This window comes from Zonotrichia albicollis, chromosome 5, assembly GCF_047830755.1.
Source record: "Zonotrichia albicollis isolate bZonAlb1 chromosome 5, bZonAlb1.hap1, whole genome shotgun sequence".
NCBI lineage: Eukaryota > Metazoa > Chordata > Aves > Passeriformes > Passerellidae > Zonotrichia > Zonotrichia albicollis.
The window spans coordinates 25,119,612-25,144,699 of NC_133823.1; the positions used below are offsets into that span (position 1 = coordinate 25,119,612).

At 39.4% G+C, this 25,088-nt stretch overlaps 1 protein-coding gene across 2 annotated transcripts; it reads left to right on the forward strand.

Moving 5' to 3' along the window:
• The first annotated feature begins 3,047 nt into the window (after window positions 1–3,047).
• On the forward strand, window positions 3,048–24,210 carry SLC39A8 (solute carrier family 39 member 8). 2 transcript variants are annotated; one of them, XR_003379746.2, is made up of 9 exons: window positions 3,048–3,353; window positions 10,041–10,209; window positions 14,196–14,365; window positions 14,786–14,908; window positions 15,967–16,134; window positions 19,984–20,191; window positions 20,699–20,883; window positions 22,182–22,326; window positions 23,545–23,682. XR_003379746.2 is itself a non-coding variant. In XM_005484743.4 (8 exons), the coding sequence occupies exons 1-8, from the start codon at window positions 3,168–3,170 to the stop codon at window positions 23,689–23,691; spliced, it is 1,356 nt and encodes a 451-aa protein (XP_005484800.1). In that variant the 5' UTR covers window positions 3,048–3,167; the 3' UTR covers window positions 23,692–24,210. The 2 variants fall into 2 exon arrangements, 1 of the variants encoding a protein (XP_005484800.1); XM_005484743.4 differs by lacking the exon at window positions 22,182–22,326 and having other exon boundaries at window positions 23,545–24,210.
• Window positions 24,211–25,088: the final 878 nt, after the last annotated feature.

Sequence of the window (25,088 nt, forward strand, 5' to 3'; positions counted from 1 at the left end):
ACTTAGACTGTTTCTAGAGCTCTGATCTCAGAATTCCTTTCTGGTGTTTAGAAGAGCAAATAACTGAGGAGAACTGCAAGATTCCTGAGCTGGCAATATTGGAATATCTATCTTAGCATACTATTCATCTGTAATTCATGACTGGGAGTGTTTGAAAGTTAAAGTATAGTGGCTGTGAGAGCTTGAGTCTCTCTGGTCAAGTTAAAAATGAACAAATGGAACTTCTGGGAATTTACTCACCCTGGTGAAGAGAATTATTTTGAGAAAATATGTGAAAAAGGGTTTCAGTCTTATCTGCCTGGGTACTTCCCCCAAAATATCCATTGCTATATGCCATTTCATTCAAGGGTATTTAGTTACAGGATGTAAGTTTTTAATCCTATTTAAATATTTAATTCAAAAAAGAGTTGAATGAAAAAAGGTGAAAATGTACAAAGGATGGCTGTGTCTATTTTACCTGCCAACCGACAGCATGTAAATAATATGATTTCTATTTTCAAATAGATTTTTTCAGTAGTTTGAATGACAACAAACAGGGTTTTTCTATCTTTGTGGTAAGTAAATAACAAGTATGATTACAAATCATGTTAGCTTTGATGTAATTAGCTACAGCTTCTGTGAATTTCTTACAAGAAACCCACCTCAGAGAGGTTTTGGCCCTGTATAAGATTGGGGAAGCTGATTAATTTGTCATCTTGCCACTGCCAGTCACCATCTGTTGCCCTGGCACTTTGTGGTGGTTTAAATGAAACAGCAACAGCCCACAGGTGTAAAGAAAAGCAGGAACCAAACAATAGTGAATCAGGACCATGTAGTACTGCTGGGCAATACCTGGCTTGCACTTGTACAAACACATTGTTCCTTCAGTTTTAGAAGGAGAATTTGGCTCTGGTAGTGTTTGCCTAAGATTTATCAGACTTGACACAACAAAGATCTGACTTTCTGATTAGGTCTGTACATCACAAAAATGTACACAAAAGCGGGAGTTATTCTTCAAGTGCTGTGCATACAGTTTGAAAGGTACATGACCTCTTGTCTTACTGTTAGTGTGCCCTTCTAGTTCTTGCAGACTTTCTCATTGACAGATGGTTTAGAAACTTCATATTTATTTCAAACTAGAGCTGTATGAATGCATCACTCCTTGAGGAAAAAAATTGGCTGTGTCTCAGAAATAAAGCAGAATTTTCATTCTGCCACAGATTGCCAACAGAGAGTAAATCTTAATGGAATTATCCAGGAATTCCTTGAACTTTTCAGCATTATGCCAATATAGGCCTTAGAAGGAATGCTAATATGAGTTAAATTATACTAATTTAAATGATCTTTTATATTTCGGCTGAAAAAGTCCTAAAACAATAAATTTTGAGACAAACTCTTTGGCTTTGCACAACAGAGCGCTGACAAATCTTGATGCAACCTGTTTTGATTTACCTCTTATAGCCAGGTTGCAGTTGCTTCCATTTTATCTGCTGGTCATAAGTCACTTTTGAAATCCAGAATTTTAAAATTTCAGAATGAATGCAATAATCAACTGTTACTAGACCTGTAACAGCTGTTTAGGGAGACACTGAAGAAGAAACTATAGGAGGTGCCAGTTTTGCTAATAACATAGCTGCTGCCCAATGAATGTTGTTACTTCCCTTAGCAGCAGGAGAATGTTGTGTTGATTTCTCTGGAAGAGAGCCAAAATGCACATACAAATAGAGAAGTGGGTAGGGTGGAGCATCTTCAGCCTCGGCTGGTGGTAAAACCAGTACAGATAGGGACATTTGGAACATCACGTAGCTGAGTTGTGCCAGGGCTGTTTCAGCTGCCACCAACCGAGATGGAAGTGGGAAAGTATATCAGTGATTCAGGCCTAAATTCAGAAACAGTGACATGTTTTTCAGTATTAGAATTAATATTATTGTAGCTCTCTAGATTTTCTTCCCCCCGCTCAGTTGTAGGGGGGAAAATGCTGCTGGCATTTTTTTCCCCTGCTAGATGCTTTGTGCATTGTGACATGGCAGTTTTTAATGAAGGATTTATCTAAATCAGTTCTGCTGCTCATGAAGTATCTTTTTTTAACCATGCCTCCTTCATGGTGCTGTTACCTGGACTACTTGGCACACACAGTACAAAATTCTGGTTTCAGAAAATTTGGAATCTGCAACTGTGCATCAGCTCAAGTAATTCAGCATAGTTCTACAGTGATCTAAAGGAGAATATCAAAAAAAACCCCAAACCAAACTCTTTGAAAACAGGCTGTCTCTGTCCACTACGTGGATATGTAAGAAATTTTGTAAAATGCAGTTACAGGATAACTTAACAGAACATATCTTTGCTGAGCTGGGGCTGCTGTCCGGTAGCATTAGCATTTTTATCTAAACCCCTTGAGCAACAGCCCCCAGGAATACACCTGTGACCAGTCACAATTTTCTCTGTTTGTTAAAAGGCGTGCATGAAATCACATGCCTTTTTGTGCATTAATCCCACCTAGAAAAGTAGACTAGACACAAATCTATGTCTCAGCCTGTGTGAGGGAGGGGGCCTGTGAGAAGCAGGTTTCCTAACTGGCTGCCAGCCGAAGGACTCATTCCAAGGTCCAGGAGCCTGGGCTCAGGAGATAGTGCCGGTGAGGTGTGTACAGCACCTGTGTGCCTGCCTGGGCCTGGACCTTGGCCTGCGTTATCCCTTCTGCCATGCAGAGGGTCAGGGCGGCTGGGTCACGGGCAGACGGGCGAGCTGGGGCTGGGGCTGGGAACGGCAGCAGGGGCCATGACCCTGCTGCCTGCGTGACTCTTGGCCCCTGGGCCGAGGCCGCTGGCAACCGGGTGTTTTGCATCCTCCGCAGCTGCCCGCGCGTGGGCCGAGCTCGGAGGGCCCCGCGCCACCTTCTGTGGTGACACAGGGTGGCGGGGTCCCGCGGCTGCCCTCAGCCCCCGGGCGGCGGGGCTCAGCGAGCGCTCGGTCAGCGGCCTGGCCCGACGGCGCGGCGGGCACCGAGCGACGGCCCCACGCCCGGCCGGGAGCTCCGCGGCGCCGCCGCCCGCCCCGCGTCCCCAGTACGCCCCCCGGGGAGGGGCCGAGCGGGCGGGCCCCGCTCCCGCCCCGCCGAGCCCGTGGGCAGGGGCCAGGGCGGCGCGGCGGGGCTGCGCCATCCGCCACAGTCGCCGCGTCCCGCCGGGATGGACAGGCGGCCCGGAGTTGGCCCGGGGCCGGACAGCTCGACGAGCTTCGCCGACGATGTACTGCGCGTCTTCGGGGCCAACCACAGCCTGTCGGCGGGGCAGCTCTCGGCGCTGCTGCAGCGCCTGGGCGCCGCGCCCTCTCTGGGCTCGGCGCTGCCGCTCGCCCACCTGCACCACAACCAGGTACCGGCACCGCCACCGCGGCCGCGGCCGGGCTGGAAACGTCCCGGAGCCAGCGCGCCGGGCCGGCTGGGCAGCTCCGTAGGGTCTAAGTCTCGCCGCCCTCGTGTTTCCTCACGGTGAAGCCGGGAGGGAAGGAGGGAGGGAAGGCGGGAAGGAGCAGAGATGTCTACTGGGTTCTGGGCTCGGTTGCGGGCAGAGGTGCCGGCGAGGGCAGCGGGAGAAGCTGCCGTGCCTCAGGGAGCTGCTGCCGCTAGGGCTGCCCCGGGACTGGCGCTCCCTCCTCGTCGCTCGGCTCTCAGACTTTCTCTTTTCGCGGTTAAATAGCATCTGTCCAACAGCACGGAGTGTGTGAGAACAGCTAGTGTTTCCCTCCGAGAGCTGAATAAGCAAATCTTCAGGAGCTGTTGAAATACGGTTGTCGTGAGGCAGCAAAAACTCGATTATACAAACAGGTCTGCTTGTATAAAGAAACTTTTTCAGACATTTTCACATCTTTTATCTAAGTTGAGTGCAAAGTGTACACCTGTCGATTAATCTACCAAAAGCTTTTTAAACTGATATTTAATTTACTGTCTGGATATCACTGAAATATTACTTCTCTTTAAAATATTTGTGCTCTGTTTAATGTCACCATCAGAAACTCAGATCTGTCTGGTACTTTAAAATCTGTGTAATTTCACTTACCTGGACCATCCTGGACTGAATTTGTTTCCTTGAAGGGAAATTTTGAGTTTTCCATATGCTCAGAAATCAGAGGCACAAAGTCACAAAAATGAAAGGAAAGCCAAATGACTGTTTTCTCTGGTTTGATTCCATTCTGTAAGAAACAGAGGAGGGATGGCTCTAGAGACCTTGAGAATTGTTTTTTAACGTGGAGTTAAAAGCTCTTCTGCTTTTTCTTTGAAGGAGACAAACCTCGAATAAGCTCTCTTTGTTTTAGAAAGGTTTACTTGGGACTTAATTGCCCTGAAGTCAATGTAGTATTCAGTATAAGCATAGCAATGTTTGCAGGAGTCGCTGCTTTCAAATCTCACAACCTGGTCACTGTTCCAACTCAGTGTGTTACAAATATGAACATTCTCAGCCACACATGCTAAGTACAAGTTAGCAGTGTTGAGTATGGCTATGAAAAGCAGCTTTCTTTAAAAGTCCATAGAAATGAGTAGATTCTTCAGTCCTTCAGGTTTTCTGTCTGCAAAAGCACGTAGCTCTCGTACACAGGCTACAGAAGGGAAAAAAAAGTAATGCTCTTTCTTATTGCTATGAATGCATGTCCCTCATAAGTAACTTGAAGTTTAACTGAAACAATTCTTTTTACAGGCGTGTTCTAATTATGTTCATGTTGAATTATATCTAGGGTATCATAGTGAAATGATTTTTGAAATAAAAACCACTTTTTTGCTGAGTTCCTTGCATTCTTTCTTAAAATCAGCCTTATGGCTGCTCCATCAGCTTGAGCCATTAAAGCAAGTTCATTTTGATCCCTCATGGATGTCAGGTATGTCCATGACTTTGGGCAGGTGGCACAGGCAAATGCAGACTCCCACCACCTAAATACTGTTTTTAGACACCATGAGTCTTTGTGTTTACAAGTTGATAATTCAGGATCTCATGGTTATGACAGAAGACATGAAGTGGCCTAATACAAGTTTGGGTGTTGGAAGGCATCAGAGGCCTAAGCTCTACTGATTCTCAATAGAGGAAAGTGAATACCTCTGGAGAGTGATCCAGGTCTTCCTCGAGGCATCTGAACCCATTCAGGCTGCATAAGTGCCTGACTGCAGGAGGGCAGAAGGTTTATCTTAGGCTTTCAGTTCTTAACTTCTGTGTCCAGACCTAGTGGGATGACTCCCAGGCTTTTCTTCGAATCAAGATAACATACCTCTGCTCTTCAGAGAGTCCCTCATCCCAAGCCTGAAGGAATTTTTGGTGGAGAGCTGGTTTGTAAGGGACAGGTGATACAGCCCTTGGCAGGAAGGAGCAGTCTCTGTAATTTTATCTTGGTATTAGTGTTTAGTTTTAATGTCTCATTCACAACTATTTTGGTAAGCCTGTTAATCTCATTGAAAGATCCACAAGAAGCTCATCCATTTTCTTAAAGATTAAAAGTCTGGGTGTGTAAGCCTAAAGAAGATTGATTGGTTGATTGATTGATTTCTGTTTTCTTTTGATACCAGGTTGACTTGAAAAGAAAAGAGAGAATTAAAAAAATTATTTAATTTGTTGGTGATAGTGTTTGTGTGTATACTTGTGTAGGTGTTTGTGGTAACTTGTGTCCTATGATGTCCGTAAAGATGCTAATTTTTTAATGTAGAAGAAAAAAACTGGATTTTTTGAGTATCCTTTTTGAATTTTGTATTTAACTGTCACCAATTTCTTCTGCTTTTGGTCTCATCGTGCACTTTTATAATTATTTTTATTTTGTGTTAATATTTTCTTTGCTCTTTAATTTTTCTGTTATCACCTTTTCTTAATATGTAAGCTAAGACTCCTTGTCAGACAAATTAGTGGCAATTGAGCAAGCACAAATACTGAGCAGTGCTGGTTTTTTTCACATTTTACTGCAGAATTGCCACACATTTTAGTCATACTAATAGGGGTTAAATTAGCAATTGCAGTCTAATAGATGGTTTGTTATTTGCTCTGTATTTTACATTATTAGCAAGATGTAAAAACCATTAAACCATACTTCATCTTCTATCACTCAATTCATTGTGTGTGCCAAAGCACTAAATGACGTGCTCAAAAATTTTGGTCAAAAAATGCTTGGAAGGTAAATGGGTATATTGGAAAGAAGGCTTGTTAATGTCAGCTTTTTTTATGCTTTGATGTAATTGATAGGTGCTAAAATCATGCTCCTATTTCCTTCTTTGGCTTTCATAAATCTGTATTTATGCCAGTCTAGATGGTACACCTGAGTACTGTGTTTTAATGTAATGCATTTTATTATTTAAACAAAACATTTTGACCAAATTTTATTTATTTTTAAAATTAATATTTGTAATCAGATATAATTACCTTTTATCTCAGGATGAGTTAAAATCAAGTAAGTTTTGTAGCTAGACTAGAACCAGACTAGTATGTTCTTTGATTTGAGGATTTTTGATGTAGTTTTTCACTAGTTACAACTTGTCCTTTTGAAAGAATGGATACAAGAGTGACAGAGTTAGGGTCTTGATCCAACACCATGATCTGATGTTGCCTGGCCAGTGAGATGCTAAATAGGCTTAGCTATTGTACCCATTAAGTGTCTTATTTCTACAACATTTTCGGTAAATTTCAGTTCTCAGCTCCCAGCCTTGCCCATGTTGTAGCACACGAGTGCATTTGAGCAGCTCCATCTGACTCTTCCTCATGGAGTGCTGCTTATTGAAGGGATGATCACCTGCATCATCCAGTTTTTAGCTGTCCTAAGTGACACAAAGGTGTTACCACATCAGCATTAGATGCTTTCATTTCTTGCAAGTAAGTTGAGGAAGGCAGAGCTGTATGTCCCTATTTTGCCTTACACATGCTCAGACTAAGTTAAAAAAATTAGGCATTAATTTTAAAGAGGCATTCACTGCATCTATTGTTTGCTTTGCTACTGTGGACCCACTGCTCAGCCCTAGGGTGGGCTGGGCTGGCATTTAATCTGGCAACATCTAGAAATTGCAGTGTAGGATGCTGCTCAGTATTTTAGTGCTTCACATGTGGAATGCTACAGATAAAAGAGGTAGAGCAATGATAAGAACACAGCAGATCACAGAAGAGACTGATGCCTTTAAAAGGTAGTTACTACTGTAGCATTTTTTTGTTAATTTCCCCAGTTAGAGGAATCCCATATTGTTTGATCATTTTTTGGGAGAGGCTTACTAGGGTAAAAGTAAACATCTGTTTGAATAACCTAGCTGATTAATTTTTTCTAAGTCTCAGTATTCTGTAACTGTGTGAAATCTACGATTAAGCTCCTCCCCAGTTTTCATTAAAGCATTTTTAAAGTTACTTTTTAACAGTTCAGGGATGATCAGTTTTGTTATATATTTTTTGCAATTGTTTACTAAACGCTCGGTGACAGTCGCATTACAGGAAATCCTCTCACCTTATCACCGTGATAAGGTCTTGCTGCACAGCAGGGGACAGACACAACAGCAGGTTTGGTGAGTCAGGACATCATTTTCAGTCCCCTGTTCCATGAGGCTAAATTTTCTCTCTGATGAGATGGTCCATCAGTCTTACAAAGTAAATATCTTATGTTTTTACAACAATATGGCTGTGTTAATATGTTTACTTATTCTGAAAAGATAAATGCACAGTTTTGCAGTGTGCAGAACATGCCTTGCTCCAGTCCAAGGCTTCCAAAAGATTCAGTCTTTTAATTAATTCTTTAATTGTGTTGGTGAACTCAGGCAAACTTGCTTTTTAGCTCTTGGATGTATGTAGGAGTTTACCGAGAGTATGAGGTGACTTATAACAATGAATCATTTATAAGAATCATTATCCTCTGGGCTTGTCCCCGATCAAAATCATAATAGTAATTAAATACAATGCTGTTTCTCAATTTTACATGGAAGAGCTCTTCTATGATGGTATTTCTCACCTCCATGTTTGTGTGTAGGCAAGGTTACAATTGTCAGATGTATTAATTTATGCTGTCTCTCATTTAGTTTCTCTCCATTATCTGTTTTCCTACCCACAACAACGTTTGTATTTTTGTGAATTAATGTTAATACCAATGTATTGGTATTTTAAAATGCTAATACTCTATTCTGTATCTTAGGAATGAAATAGTTAAAGGTGATTTCTTTCAGAGATAGTTATGGTGCAAATTCTCAGCTCTTACTGGCTCAGTTTTCTAACTGCAAATGTCCAGAAATGGCTCCATGAGCTGGTAAATAAGCACCATACAGGAACTGTTCTGTAGACCACATCTATCCTCCCTTTGTTTTGCTATGGACAATTAGCCATGTTTTTTGTATTATTCCAAAATGCAGAGTTAACAGTAAAATGATTAGACACATAGCCAGTTTAGAAAGCTCCAGTGGTTTTGTGTATTGGCCTGTTAAAAGACTGTATCTTCAGTGATGATTTCTTTATTCACTTTATTCATTTTCATATAGGTTAAAAGGAGCAACATATTTTAAAGCAAAAATCCATCTTCTTTTATAAGCTCTATTTATTTTATGTGTGATATTTCTTTGACATTAGCATTGACATTGAAAGATGAAATTATATGCACTTTGCTTCTGTATATTTGAGTCTTTAGGGTCTCATGGCCTTAACAAAATTTGCACTTAGGTTTAAGTTCAAGCATGTGCCTGAGTACTCTGCTAGACTGGCAGAGTTAAAGAGGAAGGACAGAAATATCCTGGATGTAATTTAGCTGAAATCATTTGAATTGGCCTGTATGTTCTCTTCATCCAAGCAAATCAAAGAGAGTCACATTCTGGTGATGAGTGCATGCCTTTTACCTTTTGGACAGTGACAAAAATATTTATTAACAGGAGTGGAAGCAGTTCCGATGAAATAAATGACTTGCAATCTCTCTGGCTTATCTCTAGGAGTTAATTGCCTTATAAATAATAATGTTGAATTATTGGAGACGTGCTGTGTAATCTGAAGGTTGCAAAAACTGAGAAGAGCAGAGAGTGACCGTTTGTGTTTATTTTGCTAAGGCTTCCAGTGCTCTCTGCTTGCAATCATACTGAGATTTGCTACAGGGAGAGTTATGCTGGAATTGATGTCTCAAATAGAAGAAAACATTTGATTTCTTTGGTCTTGAGACAGCCCTGTTATGTGTTTGTTGTGCAGCAATAACTGCACAAAAGTATTGTATACACCCAGAAAAAGAATGCTTTCCCTTATCATTGTAGGAAATAAAGAATGTAAATGAGCAGAAAGCATTAGATGAAAGATTTCAGCAGTTTGGAACATTTTGCATAAAAACACTCAATTTTTTTTTCTGTAGATGTATCTTTTATGATACTTTGTGGTTTGTATTTTATCTTTTTGGTTGAAAATGACAAACAGAGGAACCAGCCTTGCCTTGCTCCTGGCCTGGTTTAGCACTGCCGAGTACATTTATTGTTGACCCATCAGCACACTGCCTGTGCTAAAGGCAAAGTGAAGATCCCAAGCAGGAGTTCATCTCGTGGTTTTACAAGACAATGTTTGCCCTTAAGAGTTACTGCTGTAAGAGGAATGAAAAATGTTTGGCTTTAGACCATTTTTAAGGAGTTAATTTGGGGAGATAAATAAGTGTTGTTGTAAAGTACAAGTGGTCACTTACATGAATAAGCTGTCACTGAATTACCAGTCCTTTTCTGGCATACTCTGTTACTGAGATTTTAACTGTATCTAGTCTGCTCTTAAATTTAATTCTTTTGTAATTACATTTGGTTTTAAGTACTTTGAAGCTATTTTTCCAAATATATTATGAGGTTTAACTGTCTGAGTTCTCAGGGCAAAAGATCTCCAATTGTCTCCTAAATAAGGGGTTTATTGATTTGTGATTTATCTAACTTAAAGTACTTTGAATCCTTTCTGCTTCACATCAAGCAATCACACTATTTTCATGCACCATGTACATTGTGTAGACTTTCCTGAAAATGCATTACAGTACTTCCATGTTGTAATTCTTGGATTTGTATGCCTTTTTTTTTGGTTTGCATTAATGTGTTAAGTTGTCAAAATCCCTTTTAATTTCAGTGCTTGACTAGTGAAGAAATCTTTTCTTTGCATGGGATACCGAACAACAGTTACATATCAAACTCCACCTTCTCTACTATATGTCCTGCAGTTTTGCAACAGCTAATTTTTCACCCATGTGACCATCAGGAAAGCTTTGTGGACACATCTAAACCACATTCTTTGCAAGGTTGGTTACTATTACTTGCATTAATGCTGGGAGTGGAGTGGGGTTTTCTTAGAGGAACAGTAAGCATTTATCTATGAATAACAGGAGCGTCTTGTTTGGGAAGATATGGTTCCAAAGTGGGAACATAAACTGCTGGTTTTGGTCAGTAGACTATCCAAACAAAACTGGTATCTCTTGACAGTGATCTGTTTAAAATGCTGTAAGAAAGGTGAAAGAACTGACTAGAAAGTTGTGGAATATTTTGCCCACATAAGGAAGAGTCTTTCTGACTTGTTTTGTTTGGATAATGGTTTGTGCCTTGAAACATAAGGACTTGTACTTATAGCTGGTTAATAGAAGAAAACATGAGTGTACAGAAGGGAAGTTTGTGCAGGTGGTTTGCAATGGGAAATTGAACTTGGTGGAATCTGCCTGTATGGAGACAGGTAGAGTTAGAATTACTTGGGCTACATTTGAGTGGAGTTATTTGCAGGGGGCCTGTCAGGTAAGCCAGTGACTGGTTTACTGAGGGAAAATACTCATATTCTTCCCAAATTCTGACTCCTGCTTTCATGTCATCTTCTGTGATGACCCCTCAGGAGGAAGATTGTTACATGGTTAAGTAGCCCTAATCTTCTCCCTTCCTCTTTTTCTCACTCTTATTTCTGTATTTATTGTGCACAGAACTGTACAGTGCAGTAAAAAGCATTGGACAGGTAATATTTATCTGATTAAAGAAATCACTTATTGCACTTAAAAGGATCAGATATAAATCAAGTCAGTATTCCAAATGAACTTACTGTTCCAAGGGAATCAACTGAATTAATGTTAGAAGTTAGGATGTTGGATTAATAGTGCCTAATGTCAGTATTCATGAGATACAGAAGTACTTTTTGTAACTTTTGAAGTACTATTATTAATAACATTCTAATTAATATAGGTGATTATCTTTATAAAACATAGCTGTGTTTCGTTGTGTCAGTGAAAGATTGGAATTCTGATTGAGCAATCACTGAAACCTTGGCACCAATTTAGTATGACTGCTCTTGATTGCTTGTATCATATGCAGACACATATTACCAAGAAGACCATTAGATCTGTATTGGAGAGTAGGATCTGTTCTCTTTTCTCTTTTTTTTGGGAGGGGGTGCTGGTTAAATAGGTTGAACATGGAATCCTTGACCTACAGTTAACCTCCTAAGCTACTTAAACCATCCCTCTTGCTTTTCTTTTATCTGGCTGGCTCAGAAGCAATGTCCAGCTCAGAAGCCATGTCCAATAGCCAGATAAGCAAGGCAGCCTTCTCCCTGCCCCTCCCTTGGCTGCAGCACAAGAAATCTGCAGGCCCATGGTTAGGGCATTTTAAACCACTGTGACACATGGTGGTCCCTGTTTGAACAGAGATTCCTAGAAAGGCCCAGTGCCCAATGCAGCTGTTGATTTATACACCCCCACCCCATCACAAAGTGAATCTGTCAGTAGCATTGAGCCCAGATGATTTCAATTACTGCCCATGGAGCAAAATCCTTCATGCCTGTTTCCAGCTGTGCCTATGTGAATTTTCCCCCCAGGGACCACCACTCTCTTAATAATAAAGTGTATTCCAAAATACTAATGGACAAGACATGCAGAAGAAACCAGTCCAATGAGCTGTAGGAGCAGCTACTCTGAATAAAACATAAGTGATGTCAAAGCAGAGTAGAAGTTGGAAGGCAACAGATTTTAATGTCTTTTGTCCTGGGATTTGTAAAACTATCTGATCTTTGGGCACACTCAGCTCCTCCCCTTGCTTGCTTCTTTGAAAGGTAATAGGGAGGTGTATAGAGAAGTATCAAACAGTTGAAACTGCCCAGTGGCATTCCTCGTGTCCAAGACAAACACCTTCTGTGTCCCCTGCCTGACTCCTTCAGAAAGGTATTCATGCACTTCCTCTTCATCCCCAGACAAGGTTAAGGAAGAGCCTGAGCTGCCTGTTCTTACAAGGAACAGTGCTGGGCAGCAGTGTTCTAAGAAGGGGATCTTACTTGCACTCCTGCAGTTTTATTTTTTGGATTTCTTGTGTCTTTGGGTATCTTGATTTTCTCTTTATTGGGGCTACAGTTTAAAGACAGAAAGCAAAAACTGACTGAGCCATCCATCTCAGGGAAAGAATTAGCCCTGCATCTGAGTGCCCTGCTCTGGTACATAAAGTCAGACTACCCAGCTTTCTGAGATGTGTGGACTCATGAAAAGACTAGTGTGGATGGAGTCCTAGTGAGTAAAACCATTTTAAGGCACATAATATTGTGAAATACAGTCCTTAATGCAGGAACTTTGCCAACAGTAGTTGTCTTGGAATTTTTTCAGCTCAGTTAAAAATGTACATTTTTGCACAGAATATGGGTAGATGTGCATGCACAAAACTAAAATACTCTTGTACATCTGTAGTAATCCCAAATTTATACAGTGTTTTCTGATTCATGATAGCACTGGAAACCCATTTATTATAAATTTGATTTCAAAAATATAGTTACAATCTTAATTGTACGTTAGTTTAATAAAAATTTATCTGTGTGGCTTAGTGAATCTACCCATATCTAGTTGTTTTTCCCTCTCTGTGTGGCTCTCTTAAAATTGGCAAATGAATGTTGTAATTGGCATTGATACATCTGCAAATGCTTTGAATGTTTCTAATGCTTTCTGTTCTTGACATGATATGAAATTCATTTTATAAAAACATTGTGACACTGTACGGAGTAGAGCATCCCAGTTGCAGGTGAGGAATTTAGCTTAGTGTGTTTGCCAGTTGTGTTCCAGGCAATAATATCAGACCATAGTCTGATCTCTTGGTTTCTCCTATGCAGAGAGGAATTTGTGGTGACTTTCCTACATACATACAAGCTTATAATGATGCAAATTTCTGGATTATATGAAACTGTTCTCATCTAGGCAACATTGGCATTGATTATTTTTTGTGGTTAATTTTTAAAGACAAACTCTCTGTCTGTTTGGATTACTTTGTAGTTCTGTGGCATTACTTGGGCCAACCTTGTAGATCTCTTCAGCACAACTTTTAAAGTTTTTCTCTCTGCTCATACGGATTTGAGATGTCACTAGGGAAAAAAAATTCCTTATAGAGGCACAACTTTGTGAGTGCCTACGAGCAGCAACAACCACACCACACCTCTCCAACCTATAATTCAGGCTCCAGAATAATTATGGTGTGGATTTGTGCAAGTCCTGGTGCATGAACACTAAATATCTGAGATTATGCTTGTGGTGAGGGAAACAAAATTATGCTGAACCCTGCTGCATTTACTGAATTCTTAGGAAAGGTTTTTGCCATTGCATACCTAAATCACATATCCTTGTTTTTAAACATAGAAGCTCTTTTTTAATGTACTTTCATTTCTCTATTATAATTATCTGAACTATCAGATATCTCTCACCTCACCTGTTGAAAAACAGTGATGGGCAGCATTTTCAGCCAGCAAAATTTCTTTGAATGACAGGAGGAGGGAGGAGGGTTAGGAACTGAGATATCACCTCAGGGTGATTTGAAGGAGTCATCCTTTATCAGGAAGGATTTTTATATCTGGTACAGCCAAGACAACTGGAGTTGTCATGGAGTTTCTTAGAAGTAAATGTCAGTCTGGAACTAGTAAGAAGTCTTTTCTCTGTGCTATAGCTGCTTCAACTATTTGCCTAAGCCTTAGTTTTTACTCTTCATTGACTGTGGAGAGACCTCATTTACATTACCAGCAGTTAGGCCAGCCCATATATTCTACTAGCATGGTTTCCATTTTTAATATGGTTGTCCCAGAAAATATTTTCAGATATTTCCTTTCTGCAGGTATGCATCTTAACTACCTATGCATTTGAAGAATTTAATATTTGTGATTTTTAATTTCAAGCAAGAAATGACTCTTTTACTAGTTCTGTGCCAGTTTAGCAATTAGAGAAATCACAAGCAGACTGAAGTGGGTGTTATACTAAAATATTTTGTATTTCTCTTTTTTTATCCACAGTTTGGGGATTTGGGCTCCTGGCTGTGTCTATCATTAACTTGGCATCACTTCTGGGATTGATTTTAACTCCTTTCTTGAAGAAGTCATATTTTCCCAAGGTTTTAACTTACTTTGTGGGCTTGGCCATTGGTACTCTCTTTTCTAATGCAATTTTCCAGCTCATTCCAGAGGTAAGCAAGGGGAATAATTATTTGAGAATAATAATGATATATATAATTATTACATATTATTATATTATTTGATAATATAATGATATAAATCATTACAGGTTTGCATACTAGTTTCTAAAGATCTATGTCTTGTTGTTCATTGGGAAGGACCAAGGGGTATTCTGCCTCTAAACAAAAAGAGAAATACACTGGATAAAGTTGCAGTGAACTTTAATAGGCTACACTGTTAACATATTGTCCAAGTTTAAAAAATGTAATGATATCAGAATCTTTTACAGTTTCTGCTCATGGAAGCTGATGGTTGGTGTAGAGACAGTTTTTGTACTAGAGGGGTATCTGTGTAGTGTGACATTTGTTTGTTTTTCTGGAAAAATACTAAGATTACAGACTAATTTGCATTGCTTTTTTATTCCCTATTAGGCATTTGGGTTTGACCCAAAAGTAGATAACTATGTTGAGAAAGCTGTTGCTGTGTTTGGTGGATTCTACATTCTCTTCTTTGTGGAAAGAATTCTTAAAGTGATACTAAAACTCTATGACAAGGTAATGAAACCTATCACTAAGTGAATGAGCCTTGCCTTAAAGTACCTGTCATACTTTGTGAGATACTTGCTAGATGGATAAAATGTGGGTTTTTTTCCTATTTTATCTGAGGAATTCAGCCTTACTGTGTGTTCTGATATATCTATTTAAAACCCATATGAATAGGGCAAGAAATCTCACTTTTTTGAGGGAGTTACAGGCAGCTCTGGGAATGGAATCCAGCTGTGAGTGTGGTCTGCTCTCTTTGGTATATACTCCAGTTGCTCTCCGCAGCCAGGTTGTTGCTGTGGTAGCTGAATGCATCAGAAAAACATGGAAATATATAAGAGGTGGAGAGAATGAAGTCTGCCCATGGATCTCCTCCTTGGGCAGGAGAAATCAGTGTGACAAATACACCTTCTTGGTCATCTGCAAAGTGCATCTGCACTGATAGGGCCTGACTCTGGTGTTCAGTAGCCTCAGCTCTGTGTTTCCCCAAGCCCTGGTACACAGACCTGCTCAGTGAGCAGTGCAGTTGTCTCCTCTTGCCCAGGGCTCTGCTTTCTACCCCTGTGTCACAGTACTTGTCTTCTGTGTGCTCACTTGAGTGGTGCTGGTACTGAAAAGTGTTGCTGATACTGAAAATTATGATGATCAACCGTCCCTTGTTTGCAATAGCTAGAAATAGAAAAAATGAATTTGTTTTTCTTTAATTATGTAAACAGATGAAGACTAATGAGCTCTATTTGACAAGCAACCATGAATAACCAGCAAAAGGTGACCACTTTTGGTCAGGTTGGCTTGGGAGGTTCTACATAAACGAATAGAAATGAAGAGTCTCCCATGTTATCTGATTAGCTAACAGTAAGAGATAAGTTAGGAACTTAGATATGTTTGGAGTTAATTAAAAAAATTAAGTGTTCACTGCTGCACATTTCAGCAAACACTTGGTGTGGAAAGCAAGACAACATGAATATCCCCTGATCTCCCACCTACATTTTCCTTTCTGTCTTTGTTTTCTTACATTGCTATTTTACTTTTGTTTTAATTAGCTACCTACTTGTTTATTTTTCACCTAGACTGGCCACAACTACCTTGAAAATGGAGAAGAGAATCATTCTCAGGATAAGCCTAACTCACCCAAGCCACCATCATCTAGCAATGGGGGCACATGTTATGCAAATTCAGCTGTCATAGAGAGCAATGGAAATCTTGGTTTTGACAGCATCAGTGTGATCTCAGCACAGGTATGAAAATTGTGTCTATTTATTTATTTTTTCCCTGCCAATTATATAAGCATGCCTAAGAGAAGAGTTAATAAGATTTTTTTTACTTTTGTCAAATTTTGTCAAGCTTATAATATGGAAAAAAATACAAGGGCAAGCTTTGGGGCAAGATTGAAAAAACTGAATGACACACTCAATTTGTATCCAACAGAAAGGGCTATGTTATATCAGTGCTGGAATGGGCTGGACAGAGAGATGTATCTAATCAGATTTGAACTTGTATTTAATCTGGCTAATTTTGGTTTTGTTGTTACTGTTTTGCTTAAAGAACAGTGGTGTGGTTTACTGTTGTGATAACGTTGATCACACAAAATGATCCATATTTTGTTCCTGAATACATAAAGCTATTAAGTGTGAGAGCCTGGCTCTACCAATCAATGATTAAAGAGAAAAACTAGTACAGTAACTTTCAGGCTGTATATTGTGAGCACTGCTTGTGGTAACACAGTGTACTTGGATACTGTGGGAATCACAGAGGTGATATGTTGAGAGAGAAGCCACTCCTCCTGGTTTAAGTGTTATTGTCTTTCAGATTTGTTCTCTGTGTTTCTTTGTGTTTGTTTTCATACTGCAAAGGCAACTTCCTTCTGTCTGAGAAGAAAATGGAAGTAGGAAGTTTTGTGCTTCCTTAGTCTTTTTACATGTGTAGAGAGAGGAGCAGTATTGTGCAAGGAGGACCAGTACTGTGCCTTATTAAAAAAAACAAAGAAAAAAACATAGTAAAAAATTTTAGATGTCTTAAGGCAGACTTTTTCCACAGAAGAGATTTTTGGTTTGCTAGTTAAGTATTTTTAATAAGTATTTTTATTAGCCAGTTAAGTAAGTTGTGGGGAGCAGCGAGGAGCAAGCAGGAGAGTAAGCCAGAAGCAGTCTTTAACAACCAGGAGAAAATCTGGGAGTTCTGCATTGACACTGCAGGCTCACAGAGCATTTGATGCACGTGGTTTAAAACACCAAAATTATACTTGTCCTTACCCTAGAAATGCCTAAAGTGTGGTGTATTCTAAACATCTTAAAAACTAGAAGAAATATGGTTAATTATTAAAATTACATGGGCACCATGAGGGAATTAGTATTATGAGTGTCCCTAAGTTTTATTTCGTAGATTTATAAAACAAGTAAAAGAAGCCTCTACTCTCTGCAGTGACAGAAACAGTGCAGCCAGCAGCACTGGGGAAGTGATGATTCCCCTGTGGCACTGCTGAGGCTGCACCTTCAATCCTGTGTTCAGTTTCAAATCTCTTACTACAAGAGAGATGCAGGAGTGTCTCCAAAGTAGGGCAACAGAGCTGGTGAAAGAGTTGGAGCATGAGCCCTATGAGGAGCAGCTGAGGGAGCTGGGATTGTTTAGCCTGGAGTAAAGGGGCTTGGGGGAGACCTTATCACTCTCTACAATTGTCTGAAAGGAGATTGTGCCACTTGGGGGTTGGTGTCTTCTTTCCAATATTAAGTGACAGAACAAGAGGAAACAGCCTCAAGTTGTGCCAGGGGAGGTTTAGACTGGATATTAGAAAAAAGTTCTTCATGGAAAGGGTTGTGAAGTCCAGGAACAGATTGCCATTGCCTGGGGAAATGGTGGAGTTGGCATCTCTGGACGTGTTTAAAAGGTGATTAGAGGTGTTCTTCAGGGATATGGATTAGTGGTGGACTTGGTTAATTAGGTTAGTGGTTGGACTCGATGGCCTTAGAGGTCCAACCTAATGGTTCTGTGATGTTGTGTAGCAACAAAAAAGCCATCATTGCTCCTGTCCTCCAGTGAGGTTCAAAGGGCCAGGTCAGGGGAAGGCCATTGTGGCCAAGGTGCTTTGGGGCAGTTAGGGTAATTACAGGAGGGTAGGGATGCATTCAACTTTACAAGAATGTACTAGTTAAGGCAAAACCATTTGGCATAAGCTAATGTGGACCCAAGAGAATTTCAATGTCCTCACAATCAACAGCTTGTTAAAGAGGGCAAATACAGAGTAGTCAGAAATCAAAATGAAGGCTTTAAAGAGGGAATTTGAAGCCTGATTGTGCTAAGGTGTGGTAACTGTTTTCAGCCATGGGGATCCAGCTATATTCTCTCCTTTGATGCCAGAAGAAATTGACTGTCAGAGTAAATGTTTAATTAGTCACCTACTTTCTGTTTTCACTTGCAGCAGTAAGTGCAACCTTGGAAACCTTTGTGCTCTACTCAAAGTTTGTGTCTACTCTGCCTTGAAATATGGCTTGACAACAGAAACTTTGAAAGAAAGTTATTTCAGAGACAAATTGCTGAAACATCTGTGTTCTTGAGTGCACATGGTTAGAGTTGTATAACAAAACTCTACAGTGCCTTTATTTATTGCCTGGTGGCAGGATTCCTTCTTGGTCTTGTGGGCTCCTCCAGAGGACCTGTCTGGTTCATGTCTGAGGGACTCAGACATGCATTGGAAATAGCAATAGTGATCTGAGATATCATAAAATAGTAATCTGAGATATCGTAAGATGAAATAAGAATGTCTCTGTATAATTTCTTAAGTTTGGGAATGAAGGAGAGGCCATTACTTTTTAAAAAGCCCCCTGTGTTTAGAAGACTATAAATACCAAGGATGCCTTTGGTTTACTATAAACTGTGGATATATGAATGATGTAGAACTGCACTAATAATTAATAAAAATTATTTCATGGCACCACATGTATAAATTACTTCCACTTCTGGGAAGAATTAGTGAGATCCCTGGAGGGTATGTGCACTGCAGTTTTATATTAGCCTGTTGATTTCATGCTCTGAGCCTTTAATTGTGCAGTCAAAATTAGCCATCGCTGTTTTTATTAAACATTCACTTTGTAGAAATTAATTTGAGTAGCTGGACTTGACTATCATTGCCCAAAATTAGAAATAAACTTTATGTAATGTGTGTTGCCGGGCTTGCAAGGGGTACAGGGTGAAGAGAGAGGCGAGAATCTTGAGTCCATGATTAGAAGGCTGGATTTATTACTTTATGATATATATGTTACATTATGACTATGCTAATAGGAATAGAGAGAAAAGTTCAGAAGCTTGCTATGAATAGAAAATGAAGGAATCAACAAAGGAGCTTTCTAAGAATAGAAAATGAAGGAATCAACAAAGGAGCTCTCTCTGATTCTGTCCCAGAGAGAGCTCGGCCTGTGATTGGCCCTTAATTGTACACAAGCAACATGGGCCAATCACAGGTGCACCTGTTGCATTCCACAGCAGCAGATAACCAGCGTTTACATTCTTTTTCTGGGGCCTCAGCTTCCCAGAAGGAAAAATCCTAAAGAAATGATTTTTCACAAAAGATGTCTGTGACAATGTCTGAATATGTCTATACTGTAGACACATTCTACAGTATAGACACATCATATATATCATGTAAATAGAATTCTGTTACTGTGGTAGCTGAGTATGTCTCTGAGACTGTGATGTGGTTCCAGTTGTTTTAAATACAGATGCTACCAGCCACTGAGATCAGATCCTTTTGACTGTACATGCTTATGTAGAGGTGGCAGAGGAGGCTTGGGCCATCTTTATCTGACAGAGACTCCAGAGAGACATTCAGACCACTGTGACCTGTCTCAGCTGAAGGGCATCCAGGTGCCACTTCGCAGTCAGAAGGGAGATTGAGTCCTGTACGTCACCTTGTTGAAACAGAAAACATCTGGTGCTTCTGCTGTGCCGTTTGCTTCTTGGACAAAGCAGTTTGGTCTCTATATGCAGCAGTGCTTGAGTTTATACTTGGCCTTCATTTAAAGAGAGAAGTGTGATTCATTGACTTCTTTATTCAGTGCTTTGTGTAATTGTTTTATTCTATTTTGTGTTTTCAGGAAGGAGCCACCCAAAGCAGCTTTTGCAAGTGTCTCAAGGGGCGTCCACTGTCAGAGATTGGGACCATTGCTTGGATGGTGACACTGAGTGATGCCGTACATAATTTCATAGATGGCTTGGCTATTGGGGCTTCTTTCACTTTGTCTCTGCTTCAAGGGCTCAGTACCTCCATAGCCATCTTGTGTGAAGAGTTTCCTCATGAACTGGGTAAGAAACTTCATTGCACATGTTGTTTGCTGTGGAAATCTCTGTTGTAGGTGGTTGTGTTGGCGTAAAGTTGGCAGTGGTTGAAAGAAAGTTTAGACAAATTAATAGAAAAAATATTCATCAAAAAGTTACCAAGCACCAAAACACACATCTGGCACAGGAAGTTCCCAAGTGCAGGTGGGTGGAACCTGGGAGCATATATTGGACAGGTACTAATTATCCTGTTTATATATGGTGCATACAGTGTTGTGTTACTTAATTTAAAACCCAAAAGTCATCATAGGCAGTGGTGTGTTCCTATGCTCTTAGCTCAGTCTTGCATCACTATTTATTTAGAATATTTCAGTTTTCTTAGTATTGAAGGGAAATCCTCATCACCTATTTGAATGGAGAAAAACAACAAGGGTTATAATGTGTATACAAATAATGTCTTCAGACTTCTTTTGACATCAGAATAACCACAATGTCATTTTCTGAATATGATTTTCTCTTTTTTTATTCTTTTAGGGGATTTTGTCATCTTACTTAATGCAGGAATGAGTACTCGGCAGGCTCTGTTTTTCAATTTCCTGTCTGCATGTTCTTGTTACATTGGGTTGGCCTTTGGAATATTAGTAGGAAACAACTTTGCTCCTAACATCATCTTTGCTATAGCTGGTGGAATGTTCCTGTACATCTCTCTGGCAGATATGGTGAGATATAATTTCATTTTCAGTTATTTATTTCTCTGCAAAAAAAACATGTACTCCACTAAGTCTCTCCAGCAGAATTTAGTATTTTCTCCTTCTCATGCCAGTGACTAATAATAATAATAATAATAATAATAATAGAATATAATCACTTAAACCTTTAATGGAGGGGCATAGATAATTATTGTTACTGATAGGTAAGGCTTCATAAAGCCTCACCTATCCATAACGAGTTATGTTTGTTCATGAAACACTAAGGCCTTTCACCTCATCATATGATTATTGTAAAGAGGCTTTAGACAGAGACAAGCCTTTCATGAATTTGGCCTGATTTAATCAGAGTAAAAAGGGTATGAAGACTTTGTTTCAGCATTTTAAAGTGTCACATTATTTCACCCCATTATTTTAAAAGGTTTGTTTGTCTATTTAAACCATGTTGTGAGGGAAAAGCAAGAAAAGTAAACAGAATAAAGTTAAATATTAAGTTTTGACTTGAATGAAGGGTGTTGTGTAACCACAGTGATAATGAAAAACTTGATTTAAATTCTGTTCTGATTTAAACTAAAGAGTGCCAGCCTCATTTTTCTGGTTCAGACAAAAAATTTTGCTGAGCTCTATTCAAATAGTCTGTCGACCATTTATTTTTCACAGTGTGCTAGAAGATTTAAGGAAAAGAAATTGTGCTAAAATCCAGATCATATTTAGACATTGGATTCACAGGCACTTAGCAATATTCCATAATTTCCTCTTACAATGATGTTTTGTCTCAAAATGAGAGAGATCTTTCAAGAGTTTTAAGTTTTACTATGTTTAAGTTAGTGTTGTAAGAACAGATGCAACGGATGCAAAGGTGTTTACATCTGCCACGTGAGAATCCATTTGAGTGCAGAACTGGAAGAGTGAGGCCCAAATCTGAAAAGATTTGAGACCCCAGTTTGGTTCCATGTGCATTTAGGAACTGTCATATATTTATAGTGACTATTTCATTAAATACTGCTATAGCTTAGGTAATAGTGTAGGATTTAATATGTTGTTAGAGTTCTAAACAATGTAAGTAGAATACTTCATAAGCTTGCAGTACCTTAATTGCTAATGCTTTTTGTTTAGCTTCACTCATATCATGAATAGTAATGCACTGAACTCTGATGTGTAAAATTTGTGGCATAAATTTATAGTGATTCAAGTTTGTCATTAAATCCATCAAAGTAGGTAACATTCTTTTCTTTTTATCTGTTGTTCTGTTCTTTCTGTTCCTCTCTTTCTGTCTCTCTCCCTGTACCCTCCTCTCTTTCTTTTTATAGGTTTTTGGATTGTATCAGTTACCTATCTGAATTTTTCTTCCCCCTGAAAAGTCTGAAATAGGGTATTGAAGTGCTCTGTACAGAGATCTGGCTTTCTACTTTCTTACGATTTTTACACCCTTCTGGTTTGCTTGTCCAGAAGCAGGTAGGATTAACTGGAATGTCATGCCTTCCTCCTTTTCTTTTTGCTGTTCTTTTTTTCTGCCAGTATTGGCATAGTCCAACCTCTGCCAATAGGATCGCTGAGTGGGGAGGCTGTGGGCAGGTGGGAATGTATGCTGAGGTGTGTGCACAAATGAGCCTTGCTGTATGGCATGAAGTTAGTCTGGTTTTGCCCTGTTGTGCAAGAGTGTGACGCAGCTCTGGAGCCATTTCTGGGAAACTTTGGGCTCTTCCCACTAACCTGAGTCTGTTCTTCAAGAATTGCAGTACCTTCAATGGCTGTTTTTGTATTGTGAGATCAAATAAAGATACAGTTTTGAAGTTATCCAGCCTGAAGGCTTCCTGACTAGGGCTGAAATAAACTCTCTTCATTGTATTCTGGTTATACTATTCTCAGCAGAACAGGAGAATACTTTAAGGCTTATTTCTCAAATGCCACTGTAGCTGACTTTACCTGCAGCTAACACATAGCCTGAATCATCCCATGCAGGGAACTTCATACCGGCGCTCTTGTGCCATCACCTCCACTGGCTCCAGAGGCAGTATTTTTGTTTCTGCAGTTAGCAGCGGATCAGTCACCCTTTGCTCTTGTGTTTAAGCATTAAGATGTATATTATGGAATGAAGAATCCCTTCATGGCACTGTAATGTCTTATTGCATCTGTTACCTCCAGTTTGACACCAGTAGTCTTCCTCTTCTTCCTTGCTTCACCTGGCAAGCCCATCAGACCTTCCACATGTGAAAGGTTTCTGATTTCTGAGGGGTTGCCTGTGTTTTCATCTTCATTTTCCTTTAGATGAAGCAGAAGGATCCTAATCTTCTGTTTCCCAAACAAGGATTTCTCTTTATAGCAGTGAAGGAAGAAACAAAACATTTAGCAATAAGGGCAGCTGCTCTTAGCAACACGTGGAGACCAGCAGTTGGAACCTAGGAGGCTGCTAGAATCAAAAAGGGAAAATTTGCATGAGACACAGCCAGATGAAGCCACAGTAGAGAGGAACAAAACACCGTTTCATCTTACCATCCTTGGTGGAGTGGTTTTTCAGGGTAATGAGGGTGATATTTTCCTGTGATTGCCTTCACCCCCTGTTAGTTCTAATATTCAGTCTAAAGTAGCAATGTGGTTCACTTCTTAATGCCTTAAATTAAGCATGCTACCACGAGATGGCAATACTTAGCTAAAAATATCCTATTTTTTCAGTTCCCAGAGATGAACGATATGCTGCGGGAGAAAGTGACGGGACGAAAGACGGATCTGACGTTCTTCCTCATTCAGAATGCTGGTTTGCTCACCGGGTTTACTGCTATCCTGCTGATCACCTTGTATGCAGAAAATATCGAGCTGTGAGGACGGCATCAGGAGTGGAGACATCAAGCAAATTGCAAATGGAAGACACTTGAAATCCATACAGGGACATTCATTTCATCTACTTGGTTTTGAAACAGTGGCAAGGCCCATCCGTCCCTCTTGCCCCAAATACAGGAAATTCTTCTTTAGGACTTGCAGTTGAACCAAATAGTAGGAGCTGTCAGCTTCTGTGTGATGCCAAAAAAATTATGCTAATATTTTTATTTCTACTTAAAATTATCAGACATATCTGAACTGTCATAGAGGAAGGGTGTTACTTGGCCAGTAGAATTATGCAATACATGCTGCTACATGCAACTCCAGACCAACTGAAAGCTGAGGTCTACAAGGAAGATGTGTATTTAAAAGAAAATAGTACAGTTTCATATAGTTTTTTAACTGTGATGAAGGCAAGCAGTTTCAAAACTGGTTAATTTTTATGACTTTTGTTGCAGGATTTGTCTGTGTAACATCTTCATTCCCCACCAAAAAAAAAAGAAAAAAAAAAATCAAACCATTTCAGAGTAGGTACTAATGAAGCTAAGATTTTTAATTACTAATTAACACTGGAAGGAGAGATACCAGTTCCTGCTTTTGATCTTTTCTCTTTATAAATGCACTAGGGAATTGTTGATTTATTTTGAGAACCACTTTTTTTTTTTAATTAGAGGGAACATGTGTTAAATTTATGACTGTTTACCAACTCCATAATATTTTAGAAACATTGAGTACTTTAAAAATGTTCAAGTTTTGTGTATTCTATGAAAATAATAACATTTTATACTTAAGTTTCCCATATAACCCCTTTAAAAATCAGTTCTTTAGTCTTACAAAGGAGAATTTAGGAAAAAAACCTGCTAAAATCAACATTCCAGTATGCTTTCTTCATAATTTGAATGATTTCTTTGTGTGCAGTTGGATGGAATGAAATGATAATAAAATATACAAATTCTTACCACAATCTGTTGCGTGTGGATTTTCTAAAATCATGCCTACATATATACATATATATATGTGTTCTTCTGAAATAAACAATTCATCTACTCATTACTAATCTGTTGTAAGATGAGCAGAAGGAAATTAATTTAAAAATACATTTCATTTCAATCACCACTTTGCTTTGAAGGAATTGTTGTTATTCTCCAGTAAGTTACTTTTTTCATTGATTTTTAAGCAAGTTTTACAGCTTCAAAGGACATACTGTTTTTGATGTATTTCCTTGCTGTAGGAAGGTACAACTATTTTATTTTTAATCCTTTATTAGCATACTTTTTTTCTACCAGGCAAAGTATTTACTTTAGTACTTTATTTGAATCTCATCTGTAATTGCCTTAGGAAAAAATAACTTCTCTAAGTGTCTGGTTAATAAAAGCTTTAAGGAAAATTGCACAGGAGTT

Bases quoted from the DNA above. Each gene is read 5' to 3' on its own strand.
- SLC39A8 (XM_005484743.4), top strand. From the start codon at position 3,168: ATGGACAGGCGGCCCGGAGTTGGCCCGGGGCCGGACAGCTCGACGAGC. The intron at 10,210-14,195 runs GTTGGTTACTAT...TTTTATCCACAG, and splicing joins TAAACCACATTCTTTGCAAG to TTTGGGGATTTGGGCTCCTG. The intron at 20,884-23,544 runs GTGAGATATAAT...CTATTTTTTCAG, and splicing joins ACATCTCTCTGGCAGATATG to TTCCCAGAGATGAACGATAT.